The sequence below is a fragment of the Cololabis saira genome, chromosome 13, assembly GCF_033807715.1.
Source record: "Cololabis saira isolate AMF1-May2022 chromosome 13, fColSai1.1, whole genome shotgun sequence".
NCBI classification, from domain to species: Eukaryota; Metazoa; Chordata; class Actinopteri; order Beloniformes; family Belonidae; genus Cololabis; species Cololabis saira.
Window position 1 is genome coordinate 37,143,153 of NC_084599.1, and position 14,635 is coordinate 37,157,787.

At 39.3% G+C, this 14,635-nt stretch overlaps 2 protein-coding genes across 2 annotated transcripts in view; one reads left to right on the forward strand and one right to left on the reverse strand.

Annotated features, from left to right (window-relative positions):
- Nucleotides 1-222: 222 nt before the first annotated feature.
- Nucleotides 223-11,628, forward strand: LOC133457895 (complement factor H-like). Its single transcript, XM_061737274.1, has 10 exons — nt 223-263; nt 607-746; nt 879-1,061; nt 2,490-2,595; nt 6,751-6,827; nt 8,171-8,353; nt 8,924-9,106; nt 9,245-9,439; nt 9,555-9,734; nt 11,484-11,628. The coding sequence occupies exons 2-10, from the start codon at nt 680-682 to the stop codon at nt 11,486-11,488; spliced, it is 1,179 nt and encodes a 392-aa protein (XP_061593258.1). The 5' UTR covers nt 223-263; nt 607-679; the 3' UTR covers nt 11,489-11,628.
- Nucleotides 11,629-13,075: 1,447 nt separating this feature from the next.
- tns3.2 (tensin 3, tandem duplicate 2) overlaps nt 13,076-14,635 on the reverse strand; it is a 106,443-nt gene continuing 104,883 nt past the window's right edge. Inside the window, exon 29 of the mRNA XM_061738998.1 lies at nt 13,076-13,997. Within this exon, the coding sequence (XP_061594982.1) occupies nt 13,856-13,997 (142 nt within the window). The 3' untranslated portion in view covers nt 13,076-13,855. The remainder of the gene's footprint in view (nt 13,998-14,635) is intronic.

Consider the following 14,635-nt stretch of genomic DNA (forward strand, 5'->3'; position numbering starts at 1 on the left):
TTACCTGCCTTTGGACTAAGCACACAGTCACTCACTTTAAACGATATAAACCATAAAACTTTAGACAAATGTCTCTGCTCTCAATCTGGGATTTAAAAACCTCCTGTTCTAGTTTCTCCTGTCAAAGTATGAACCGAGCCCCCCCCATTGAGACGGTGGCATCGTGGGTCTGCAGCATTTGTTTACTTTGTCTCTGCTTTTCATCAACAGCCGTGTAACCTCTGATCGAAACAACACGTGACATGAGGTATTGAGAAATAAAGGTAACTCCTGCATTGCTCAATATTTAGTTTTAATAGTTTCAGAGGCTCATTTGCATCATTTCCTCACTTTTTCTGCAGATGTGACCGAACCAAAGTTTCTGTGTCTAATTGTATTGAGCGTACTTTTGAATGAACTCTTAAGATTCATGAATCTCTTTGTTCGGTTGATTCATACAGATCTGCATAACAGATCAATCTTTACGGGATTAGCAGCCCGTACCACGGCCCTTTGTGGGGTCACTTTTTTTCATTTATTTATTTACATGCATGAGCCCAGGATTGGTTGATGCACAAACTTGTGCAATCGTTGTGAAATCTCACTCTCTTTTTCTTTTTTCCACAGCTCCCTCCGGGTATAACATCGGCCAGTCGTTCATCCCTTCTTCTGAGTGGCGGTTCAGTGTAATGAAGATAAAATGCAAATGGGAACTGCCTGCGTTCTGCTCCTGTGGCTGCAGACACTGACCTTCGTGAAATGTCAGGGTGAGTCAGAGGAATCGTACATATCCTTATGGAGCACCTTCTCTTAAAGTTATTGCTTTATTTGTGTGTTCATTACATAGAAACACCAAGTGATTAATTTTTTTTTAATTTCTGTGTTTTTCCGTCCCGCAGAATGCACTCTTCAACAGTTTAAAGAAAGTCCTGACTACGATTCAAACTTCAACACCACTGGTCTGGATGATGTCTATAGTGCTGGGAAACAAGTGGAGGTTCCCTGCATCCCTGGTTACTCCGGCTTTTTCAAGCTGGTCTGTGTGGAAGGAAACTGGCAAGCTAGAGGCTCAAAATGCCAACGTAAGCAAACACCTTTGCTACTTTACTATTCTTTGTCTCCTATTATTTGAAGTAACTAGACTTGTAGTTCTCAGGGCCACTTTTTTGTGGTCTTGTTTTTTGTCTCGGACTCGGATAATTGAGATGCCGTTGCCCACCAAGGTGACAGAATCTTGTGATCAGCTGTTCTTCCTCTTGTTAATGTACAGTTTTGTAAACTATTTGTATTTGACATCTGATTTAATGTGTTGGTGCATCTGCACGTGTCTGTTTTTAATTACAGTTTTGTGTTTATAACGGCCTTGTTTGAATAAATATATGAATAATATTTGATATTGTTGTGATTGATTAAGCATCAGGTCCATTTCAATGATGCTGATATACGGTGTAATCTGATTACTATAATGGTAAATCATGTAATTTCAAGTTGATGATTGTATCTTTAATATTTAAAATGTAGGTTTCATCTCCAAATTAAGTCCAATTTAAATCAGTAACATTTACTATTCCTTCCTTTTCTGAGGTGGAGGGGGGTGTTGGAGCTGGTTATTCTGTTAGAGGACTTTGGGACTAGTTAGTAGTCGTGTCAATCCTTAAAAGCACTGGAGTCAATCCTCCAATAGTGTAGAAATAGCGGTAGTGCAGTCGCCACACATATCTGATCTCAGCTGATGGATGAAAACATTTATAGTGAGTTCAACATCATCATCCACTTCTCTGTGTTATTGAGCTGCAGTTGAAAACAAGCTCATATGGAAACTAGCTGAACCAGGATGGAGCTGATGTTCTACAATCACACAGGATCAGGAAATAACCAGGTTTCTTTTTGGTCTCGGTCTTGGTCTTGATACTCTCTGGTCTTTGTCTCGGTTTAGGCGGTCTTGACTAAAAGCTTAAAAGTAACCACTGCAGTATTTTAAATATTGAATTATTAAATAATTATTTTAAGTATTGACAATTTGGTTTAAAAAAAAAAACAACAAATTTTCAATACTTATTTTATTCCATATAAGGGATAACATAGCATCTAAGAATGTGCATCGCAACCTTTATTCAAGTGTAAAAACGATCCTACAGGGACCAGACAGCCAGCGGGGACCACAAGGGCTCTTATCCGGGATTCCTGTGTTTTCTTTTTTAAATGATATCCTTAAAGAACGTCCAATTGAAAATGTCTTTATTATTGTTATTAATAAGAAAAGTACTGAAATTACCTCATTAGCTTTTATTTGCTACTTACTTGCTACTTACTTACTAAGAGAAGAATTACTAACTTGATTTCTGATTCATCTTTAAATCAGAAAAATGATTTAAAGATAATTTAAATTCTTTTAAATTATCGTTTTTAAAGATAATTTTAAATGTGATTTTTTTATCAATGATACTTAATCTCTGTGGTGGTTGTCACAGTGACACAAATCCTCTCGCATCTCCTTACATTATCTTCAGCGACGTCATGCGGTCACCCTGGCAACGCCCGGTTCGCTGATTTCCATCTAGAGAATGGAGATGGTTTTGTCCTTGGCTCAAAGGTTGTGTACACCTGCTACAGAGGGTATGAGACACACATTCTCACTGTTTTAACATGCAAGATGTTAAATAACAGTAACAATAACGTCTAAACATTTGCACAAGTCCAAACTGTGACGTCATGCTTCCTGTTCTGCATCACGGGGGTTCGGTTCTGTCAGCTTAATCTCATTTGTGGATATACATCTGTTTTTTGCATTTCAGGCCAGCAACACATTCAACAAAAACATTCAATAAATTAATCCATCCATCCATCCATTTTCTATACCCGCTTTATCCTTTGCAGGGTCACGGGGGTCTGCTGGAGCCTATCCCAGCTATTTTCAGGCGAAGGCAGGGGTTACACCCTGGACAGGTCGCCAGTCCATCACAGTAAATTACTTAAAGGAGCTTGAGGCTCCTTTTAAGAAATGAGACTCTCTAGCGCCACCCTTCGCCACGACGGCCGTCGGGGGTACTGCAGCCAACAGTGAAGCCGTCACGGGAGAACGGGGAGAACGCGCATGCAGCGTCATGTGACGTCACATCCGCAGGACAGCGCGGGAAATTCAGGCCCGGAATTGCAGCACATTTTGCAGCACACAGCCTGTTCAAGGCAACGGAGAGATACACTACAGGGCTCATTCTTTTTAGTTTGGAACGCTTCATCTGACATTATTACTAGAAAACTTAAAACGAATACGAATTTTTTTCATAAATCCTGCCTCAATCCTGCCTCATGCTCCTTTAATTAATAAATAAATAAAAAGGGAGACAGTAAAGCTTATTAAATTTGTGATTCCTTCTGACAACACCAAACAGAAACTGTGGGATGTTTCAGGTCTTATTCCATCCAAAGCTTGTTCCAAATGCATCTCAATGTGCGTATTGTTGCTGTATCTTTAAAGGAGCATGAGGCAGGATTTATGAAAAAAATTCGTATACGTTTTAAGTTTAATAGTAATAATGTCAGATGAAGCGTTCCAAACTAAAAAGAATGATTCCTCTAGTGTATCTCTCCGTTGCCTTGAACAGGCTGTGTGCTGCAAAATGTGCTGCAATTCGGGCCCAAATTTCCCGCGCTGGGCTGTGGATGTGACGTCACATGACGCTGCATGCACGTTCTCCCCGTTCTCCCGTGCCGGCTTCACTGTTGGCTGCAGTACCCCCGACGGCCGTCGTGGCGAAGGGTGGCGCTAGAGAGTCTCATTTCTTAAAAGGAGCCTCATGCTCCTTTAATTTTTAAAGTTCTCCAAATATTATATCGCGGGCCTGTTGGGCCTGTTGGGCCGGTCGGTACCTGAACCGTCTCCTCAGCCTTTGGACGAGGTTAAGGTTACACTTCTTTTTTGTACAGTAAAGCTTCGAGTCACATTTTTTAGGGGAATTCTTTTTTATTTTTGCATTTATTTGTTATAGAGGGACAATGTACATTAATGAACATTTTAAAAATGGAACACAAGGCGTAGTAATACATTTGTGATAGATCTGATTTTATATGGAGGATTTTTAGTGCCAAAATTAAATAAATGAATACATCATTCATTAATTAAATTGGGAATTAAATATATCATTAATTAATTAAATGTGTCATTAATTAATTAAAATTAGAATGAAATATGTCATTAATTAATTAAAATACAATTCATTTTAAGTAAAAAAATATATTCATTATTTCAGCATTTAATTAATTAATGACACATTTAATTAATGATTTCGTGTTGCTGAATCATGAAATGTAAATGTAAAACTGTCAGTTTCACTCGTCAAACTCAGTGGGCAACACATGTCGCACTCAGAACAACCAAACGGGAACGTTGTGTGGAGATACTTTTGGTTTGGTTCAAACTAACCTTTAGAAAACCATAAACAAACATTCCCTAAACATTTAGGGCCCGATTTACTAACGGTTTGCGTGTGTAAAAACCTGTGCAAACTTGACAGCGCCCGCAAACCAATGTGCGAGCTGATCTACTAACAGCGTGCAAAGACGACTGCGTCTCTGAAATGAGCAAAATAGCACACGCAATTCAGTTAGTACTTCTGCCCTGATGAATAATCAATATGGGGCGTACCCGCCAGAAATCCTAAATACTGGGAGGGGAAGATGCAAATTGCTCCATTTACCACGCGCAATGAGATTTACCAAGCCTGAAAGTAATTGCGCGTATTGTGATTGCGTCTGTATTTAATACGTTCGAAAGGAAGGTGCTAATCTGCTGCTGCTGTTATTGTGGCAAGGAGGCGACATAGCCAAAATCAAAGAATACGCAGAGAGAGAGTCTTTATTCTGCTGCATGCTATTTTAAAAATGGTTGCACAAGTTTTATTAAAGGCCACTTTTTCTTTAGTTCTCCGCCTTATCTTGCCACCTTCTTTTATTGTGCCCCCCTCCACTCGCCCACAAGCAGGCCAAGCCTTTGTGCCAAAACTTTGTATTTTATTGATTACTTATCTTATTGAACGTGAAATCATCCTTCGTAAATTACATTTAATTAAAACCCGTGCTTATTAATCACAAAACACAGGTTAAACATCATGACCAAATCCGCTCCGACAATGGCAGAGGTGTATTTCTTGTCTGTGAGAGTGTGTGATGGGTTTGAGCCGTGAAAACCTGTTATCACAGAGGAAATACGTGACAGAGTGAAAGAGTTGGAGTGGACCGGTAATTGAGCTGTCTGACGAGTGTGTGTGACTGAGAACGTCTTGTTTACTTCTCGTCGGTCGGGGTTTCATGTATTGTGTCCACGGTGTCGGGAGCCGCCATAGACGACCACGGGTCAGCGTAAGTGGCACAAAATGGCCTGAAATATTAGTTAGTTTTTAATTTCAGTGTTAAAGGCTGTTTATAAAGCTATATGTTGTGTTACCCATGTAGAGGGGAGACAGAGCCGTGTGAGCTGCATCCAGATGCAGGATGAGGCTCTGAAACTACAAGTTAGAGTAAGTGAGGACATTTTGGGTTTTGAATGTACAAGTTCATTAAAGGTCATTTAAAAGTATATTTTGCACTGAGATATTTAAGAATGTACATTAAAGTTAATTCATGGTGTTGATTAAATTATTTCATGAAGTTTACAGAGCTAAAACTTTATATGTATTGTAAAATGTGTCTGATAAGATGAGGAGAGTGGCTTAAAAATGTATTCATGTTAATTAATTTATTTTATTTCCTGTTTACCTAGGAATAGGCCACTACTGTTGTTTGTTTGGATTTGGTTTTGATTTGTTTTGGTTTTGTTTCATTGGTTTTGCTTATTTGAGACTGAAATATTCAGAAAAGACAAGAAAGAACTTATTTTCATTTTTTATTTTGACTGTTACAAAGAACATTTCTCTCAAAATTAGAAAATTAATACTGTGCTCGTTTGAGGGCAGTCGGGGTAATAAAGATCCTACTAAAAAATATTTTTGTGTCCGGTCTCCTCCCTCATTGACCTGGCCACACATAAATAGATGAATCAAAGCGCTCTCCAGCTCTGTGTCTGATGTCTTTTTCTCCTCAGATCATGCCGAGCACCGCCGGGTCACGTAAACCCGACCAATTCAATATTAAAATCAAATTCAGTCCTGTGGCCCGTTTTTCTATTTCGTATTTTTGATCTGTGCCTAAAATTGAAATATGAAAAACCAGACGTTTTTCCGTTTTTTGTCTTACCAACTGCATTTATTCTATCGCAGGTTTTCTCCCATATTGCGTTTCTTTTGGTAATGTTTAAATTTCTTTGCTGTAGTTCATGAATGTGTTTATTCTTCCACTAATATCTCTAACTCCAACTCGTTCAATTTCATTTTGCGCTTGTGACTTGTGACTGTGCATTCCATCCACTCTCCATGGCGCAGAGTTTGCGCTCGCAAACTGTAAGACACCTCATTTAAATGCTGCTGTTTGCACCTGTTATCAATTGCGCACGCAATCTTAGTTGATCACCTGCAAACCACACGCAAACAGCACGCGCAAACTTTTTCAGTGCACACGCAATTTAGTACTCTTTATTTAGGATCTTAGTAAATCGGGCCCTTAGTGTTAGTGGGGGAGTTGTAGCCCCTAAAAACCTTTTCAGAGTAATGTCTTATTAAAAGTTATACATTTTAGTGTTCTAAATGTTCTTTCTTCATACATGTTGGAAAGTTATCCTCTTTCCAATTTTGTATATTTCATGTTTATAAGACTTGTTGTTATTTACCTTTATTTCAGCTTTCAAATGGTCAGTTGGACAAACTACCGTCACTGTGCGGCAGACGGCTGGGATGGTGTCCTTCCAGTGTGCGAAGGTACGAGTTCAATGCAGCCGCCAACTCTCAACTACCTCACAGATCCCCCTTTTCCACCAGACCGGTTCCAGAGCTGGTTCTGGTCCAGTGCTGGTGCTGGTTCACATCTGGTTCAACTTGCAAACCAGCTGAGAACCGGTTTGCTTTTCCACAGCTCGGGTGCTAAGGGGAGCCACGTCATTACGTCGCTGCGTTTGCGTTGGTGTGAAAGTTGAAGCAACAACAACGTATTTGCTCTAATGGCGCTTTTCCACTAGTAACTACTCAGCCCGACTCGACTTGCCTTGCCTCGGTTTTGCACTTTTCCACTAGGGGTCTAACGTGCAGAGTAGATACTTTTCTGTAACTACTCTGCCGAGGTTCTAAGCGGCTGAGTCGGCTCTATCTGACGTCATCACACTACAGGCCACCGATTGGTCGGGGGTTGGATTCAGACGTCTGAGTCAGGATGCGGAAATCAGTGAAAGACCGACTCGCGGCTTCTTGTTCATTTTATTCGACAGGCAACGGCAGCAAAAGTCTGTTTGGTGATCCAACTCTGAGGTGCAGATGTTCATAAACCTGGTGGCTGAGGAGAGAATTAAAAAGGGATGTAGACGGGCGATAAGGAACGACCAGATCTACCAGGAGCTCTGTCACTTCATAGCTGCTCAGCTACCAACGGACTTTTCAGCAGTGCCGAGACAAAAAAAAAAGCGTAGCCGCTTGAAGCTTCTTTCACTCTAATTTTTTAACTTGATATCGAACACAAGTCACAGCAGCACATCTATCATCTCCTCCAGGTTGTACATCTTTAGTGTTGTTCTCTTCTTCGTTTAGATCACACAATCAAATATGTCACAGCAGCTTCGCTCTAACCTCCTACTTCTCATCTGGGTATTGAAAAGAAACGAGGGCAAGGCGAGTCGGGCTGAGTAGGTACTAGTGTAAAAGTGCCATAATAGGACTTGGTCCACGTAGCTCCTCCGTGGACACGTGATGCTTTGCTGCATCCAGATTAATTCTTATTTGAAAATGTCTCAGTCTCCCAGTCTTGCTGTTGCCGTTGGTCTTAACAACTCCGCTCCCTCCGCTTACGTAAGCGGTTCTTTCCTCTAGACCAGCAAAGAGTTGGTGCTACCTTGGAACCGGTTCTTCTGGCCCAGAGCCAGTTCTTTGTCAGTGGAAACAGAAAGCCCGGTTCCAAACTCAGCACTGGCCCAGAACCAGAACCAGAACCAGCGCTGGAACCGGTTTGGTGGAGAGGGAGAAATGTGAGGCTGCACTTTTTTCATCACTGTGCAAAGAATGCATCTCAATATTTTTGGGTCATCTTGGTTCTTTTTCAATATTTGTGTTCGCAGTCCAAAAATGTGCGCTCATTCATGTGAACTCTAACGTTGAGGTGATTGGGGATATGACACAAGCAACCTTTGGCAATGTACTTCGATTTACTTGCAAGTCCAGCAATGAAGTCTTAATTGGACCATCTGAGATTTATTGCAATGAAAATGGAGAATGGAGCGACGTCGTCCCAGAATGCACAGGTACAGAAGGTTGTCAACGATGCTGGCATCAACACTTGGAGATTTCTTTACATAAAGCTCCACCCAGTAACTCTAAAACCTCGACCAAACATTTCATGTCATTACACCTGTATGACACCATAAAAAAATCCAAACTTGTCAAACTCTTGAAAAGATTTAGATGAAATGATCTACCCTCACATTTTTTTGCCTGATTTAAACAAACAGTTCCCAAATATGATGAAACAAACAATTAAAACATGGAAATGTAATTGTAAAATGTACATGTGTTGAGTGTTTTGCTCATTAATGCTCAGTTTTCATCTCTTTCATTACAACTTCTAATATTAAGAAACGAGTTTCAGGATTTTACAGATTTTACTTTGAAAACCTAAAATTTGATGCTATATTCAAAAATCACATTGAAACTGAAAGGCCCCGGAGTGTGCAACACTCAGATGCATAGGGTTAGGGTTAAAAAGCCCACACCTCAATACACTTTAGGAAAAGGGGATATAACTGTACGATTAAAAATACAAACTGATTGGTGGTTTTAGTAGCAATATTGATTTTTTTGCATGATTTTAACAGGGATAACATGTGAGACCCCAGAGATTGAACACGGGAGTGTTCGCGATGCTCCTCGTGAGTACAGAGAAAATGAAATCCTGAATTTTGATTGCAACAGTGATTATAAACGCGTAGATAAAAGGCTTCCAAGATGCACTAAAGTGGGAGGAAAAGCAACATGGAGCCCTACACCTGGATGTAAAGGTAAGTAGGGTCAGATTAATGTTATCTATTGATATTTAATCAAGACAAGTCAAATTGGATCTTGGATGTCTCACTTTCTATAGTTTTACTTGTTACAGAAGACTAACAAACAATGCTTTATTTCCCAAATAAATGCAGTAATATCATGTGAACTGGAATTGCAGACAGCTGGAGGAACAATACATATTCCTCCCAACCAAAATTACTTTTTACCTGGGAGCACGTTACAAGTCGTATGTGGGCAGAGGTACTGGATCGTGGACCCCCAAACAACCACAGCAGAAGTTAGCTGCAACAGCAATGGAGAGTGGAACATCAGGCCATTCTGCAAAGGTATAAAATTACATCAGTTTCTGCAGCTACTGTTCGATGATCGATGACGGTTAGTCAACGCTCTTTGATGAGCACACGTTTCTTGATTTGATAACAAGTATCTCTCTCATTCTAGAGGTTATATGCAGCGATCCACAAGAATATGCTGTGGAAAGGTTTGCTGCTGCATCCTGGGCAGGAAGAAAATTAGGTGACACTGTTCCATATTCATGTAGACGAGGCTTTGACAAACCAAGCAGCACCACCATGGCCATCTGCACCAGAGCTGGATGGAGACCAAGTCCACTTTGTCAAAGTACTTCCTATTTTCCTACAGTTATACACATCTCTCTCAATTCAGCTAAATGTTTATATTTGAATATCTTCAGACGTTTCAGCGGCACGTTTTCAATCGCAGATCCAAGCCGTGCCAACTTATTTATAATTTACTTTAAGACCAGTGCGGAACCGATTCTGAATACATAGATTTTAGAGTAAAATACAGACCGTAAAGGTAAAAGACGCAAACAAAACATATCCAAAAAAAAAAACAATAAAGACTGAATAGACTGAAAATGACAACATAACGGTAAGGAAATAAAATATGCTGCTTTTGGTCGGAATAGTTTTGGGATTTGCTGACGTACTGTGTGATGAACAATCTGATGTGCTGGCTGTGAAATGGGAATTTTGGCTTTCGGTTTGTTTTGAGATTTGCATGAAGTGGTCGGCCCAGAAAAGATTATGTTCGGTATCATCAAGTGTAGCTTTTCTAGTTTCATAGGATACCGATTATGTTGGGGTACAGAAAATTGATCTTGCGTTCTGTTGCGTTCTGTTGCGTTCTGTTGCGTTTTGTTGCGTTCTGTTGCGTTCTGTTGCGTTCTGTTGCGTTCTGTTGCGTTTTGTTGCGTTCTGTTGCGTTCTGTTGCGTTCTGTTGGGCTCTGTTGCGTTCTGTTAGGTTCTGTTGCGTTTTGTTTTGTTGCGGGTGTTGCTCCTGTTGTTGCATATGTATTTTTAAGTTGTTATAAATCAAGTACTTTTCTTGACAAAACCTACTTGGAGTATTGACATATTGGCTTTAGGGCTTCTTGTTTGAAAAACAGTTGAAAGAAAATACCCTGATGTACGGTACTGGGTCCGTTGGGGGGAACAATCAATCAGATTATACTTGGGTGTGCATCAGAAATTCATTTGTGACTATTGAGACTGTTCTAGCTCCATATCTTACTTGCTGCAGGTAATATTTTGGTCAAGTACCAAATGTTCTTTCATCACAACCTTCTCGATATTACCCAGATAAATCACTGGACAAGTATTTGGGATTTGCATATCCCCCAACACATTTTTTCCAATTGAGGTAACATTTCAACAGTATATCCTAATTTTTAAACCCTTCCAGAAGATGAGTGTATGATCTGCCTCCACACTCCCACATGATCTCCTGCAGTCTTGTCGTAGATTTTATCTTTGGCGTTTTGAAATAGCGAGTTTTTCCCAGCAGAACGTTTTGTAAAGTGTTGATTCCTTCTTGCTCTCACCCGAAGCTGGATAGGAAGTAGAAATGTGCCGAGACCCCGTCTGTTTGTATTAATCGATAATAACACCAATCACTTTATTTATAGCTTCATTTGACCTTATCTCTTTTGTGAAATAATCTCTCTGCTGCAAGTATCTAAGGAAGTCTTTGTTTTCAAGGCTGTACTTTGTCCTTATAGACTAACACGGCAGGTTTACCGGAGCAGAGCGAGGTGCTTTAGATAAAACAACCTTGTTCTCATAAAGAATCCCTGCAGATCGCTGGACAGCTGAACCCCGAACAACAGACACCTGACTGTACTGTGTGTAATGAACTCAGAGTAAAAAGGAATATGATAAGAAATGCCAACCGCAGACGTGCAGTTCCACATGACCCCAACAGAGGTCTCACTCTGCAGGTTTACTCGTGGTTCCTAGGGACCGTCCGTGATACACCGGGTGCTTTCCTCACTCTTTCTCTGTTCTCCATCTCTTTCTTGTCATTATTATTATTCATTATTATTTATTATTTACCGTGTCTCATAGGTTAGTCCTGAGGAACTACCCTTCAGCTCAGACCTCCAACTAATCGAAGCCGGCCAAGCGGCCATCAACGAGTCTGGTTCAGCTGGAGGTCCAGCCTGTTAGTTTCTTTTTGAATTTGTACTTTACAAATAAAAATGAAAAGAATTGTGAATAAAATATTGAAAAGTTATCAATGTGTTTATCTATGTTTTGTTTTTACTCTATTTTCTATTGTATTTATACCGGACTGCTATGACAACAAAATCCCCCCCTCAGGGATGAATAATCCATCCATCCATCTACAGTATCTATCTACACTATTTCTTTCTGTCTATCTATCTATCTATCTATCTATCTATCTATCTATCTATCTATCTATCTATCTATCTATCTATCTATACCGTTTTGCTATGACAACATTTCCCCTTGGGGATGCATAAAGTCATCTATTCTATTCTGTTCTATATTTTGGCAGATTTTTAAGCTATGAACAGAATTGTTGGCAGAGGCCTGACAGATTCAAGTCCTTGGTCCATTTGTTCAGGCACAGGAAGGCCTGTAGGTGTGTTAATGTGTGTAATGAGGCAGGCACAATATTTCTGCTTTTTAAGAAATATAAACAATCATGTTCTCACCTGCAGTCCAGGAACTTCATGTGTGGTGAACACGTCATCAAAAGTGGATATTGTAGAGAAAGATAACTTGAATGTTCAAGTCATCCCACCGAAGACAAGGTTTTATTCCTGCTTGTGATTATTGTACAGGTTTGCACGCATGAAAGTCTTTTTTTATCATACATGTTATTTTTAACTTGACTTTCATCCAAAGCACAATGAAAAAAACATGAACAATCTGAAGAACAGTGCGAGGTGGAGTTCACATTACTGACAGAAATGTGCATCAGAAAAGCCGGAAAACCTGTTACAAACCTACTTAAAGCTGAACAAGAACAAAAATACATTAAATATCTGAAAAAGGTTTGTTTGTTGTGGAAAGTTAAGACCAAATGAGTGAATTAGTCATAATTACTGTAAATGCCATCATGACTGTGTCGAAAACAAGGAAAGTGCAGTTCCCTGAATGGCCACTAGAGGCCGCCTCTCCGTTCACCCCAGGTTTAAAAGTCCAACTTTGCAGCAGAAAAAAAATTGAATTTAATTTTAATTTAATTTGTATGTTTGTTTGTTTTTTAAATAAAAGGTCTCCAAAGCTTGTTACTTTATTTGAAAACAAAAAATGCATAATGCATCTATAAAATACTTAAATATATATATATATATATATATATATATATATAAAATAAAAAAATAAAAAATAATAATAATTTTTTTTTTTCAAACTGTGTCCGGACAAATTCCACACTTCATTATGAGCAGTTTTTAAAAGCTTTAAGCTATTTTCATTCAAATATATTTCAATGTTACACTAGTCTGAGTGCAAAAACCGCAATAATCAGCTGAAAACACTCTATATGACCTGAACACAGGAAAACAAACGTGCGATTAAGGTTAACTAAACCTTTTAATGAGGTCTCAGAGATACTGTAGTGGATGTTCATTAACAAATCTTCAAAATAACAATTACAAACAAAAGAGATAATGGGGAGAGAAGGCTGTACACAAATCTGTATTTATGGTAAAGAACATATTGACATCACATTAGCAAAACAAGTAAATATAATGATAAAGATGCAGAAGCTGTTATCTGAAAGTTCATCATTTTCTTCCATAACAACATGCATTTCCTTTTATCTGTTAATATACAAAAATATATGGCTTGTATATTTTGGAAAAAGAGACGTTTACTCATCAGTAAAGAAATATTGCAATACTTGATAATTCCATCTTAAATACGGGGCGACCTCTTTATCGTCTCAAAGTTGTACTGACTTTGCTGTAGTATAACAGTGTTGCCTGTTGATTCTGGTGCCGGAACCAGATTAACTCACTGTAACCAATAAAAACTGGTCTTAATAATGGTAATTACAAATAAATCTGTTCATTTGCAAAATACTGAATGTTCCTTCAGTTAGCAATAAAGGTGTTATAAAGTCCCTGTGGATAAGAACAAAGAAATGTGACCAAAAAAAAAACTTCTTTCTTTTATGTGAGAAGGTTTGTGGGTTTTTAAGTTTTCCTTTAAATGAACAGAAAGAAAAACAAAACTCCACAGGTTTCAGTTTCCTGCTGATCTCAATATCAGTCTTGGCTCCCTCTAGCGGCAGGATCCGGCACTGCAGCCAAAACAGAGTTCACCGCATGAAGGGATTTCTCTTTTATTCCTCCACATTTAAGTGTTTTTATTTGAGGCATTGAGGGATTTGATCCCTGGTCCAGGTTCTTTAAGCTGCAGTGCCCGTCTTCGTCTTCGTCTTCGTCCTCGTCCTCGTCTCTTCACTTCTTGTGCGACCCAATCATGACCTTTGAGACGAAGTTGACGATGGCGCTTGCTGGCTGCTCGGGGTCGTGCTCGGCAAAAAGATGGCACACATTTTCAGTGTCACTCTGAGATTTTCTGGCGACGAATCCAAAGATCCTGGAAAAGACGACGCAGGGAGGAGAGGAACACTGAATCAAACCTGATAGATGTCTCAGAAACAACTGAAGCTTCAAAAAACATCCGCAGCAAAATATTTGTCTGAATCTGCATTTCTGATAACCAATTTTGGGTCAACTTTTACAGGGACTCATATAAATGTTATCTATTTAGTGAATCATTTATGATGGAAGGGTCTTAAAACAAGGTATTAACGTATTTTCAGCACTATAAGGCACTTAAAGTTTTTAATTTTCTCAAAACTCAGCAGTTCGCCTTATGTGTGAATTTTGTTGTGCTTACTGAGCTCAAACCAGTTTTATGTGGAACACTGAGCTCAAAAATAGTGCAGTTTTAGCGACTTTGCTAGAGATGAAGCCGCTCCGCTTGATTGATGGTCAGACCGTTCAGCTGACAATAAAGTTTGTCCTCGGTTGGATACAGGTTGCAATGTCAGACAACTTTAGATGACTAATTATGTAGCGCTGCAACCAACCATCATCCAACATCTAGTCCATGTTACCTTACTGTAATTACACGTCAACTTTAGATTTTTAGCGTAAACCCAGTTTTCAAATTTACATCATAATCTAATTATAATCAAATGTTGGAATACAACGTTGTTCCAACCTCACACT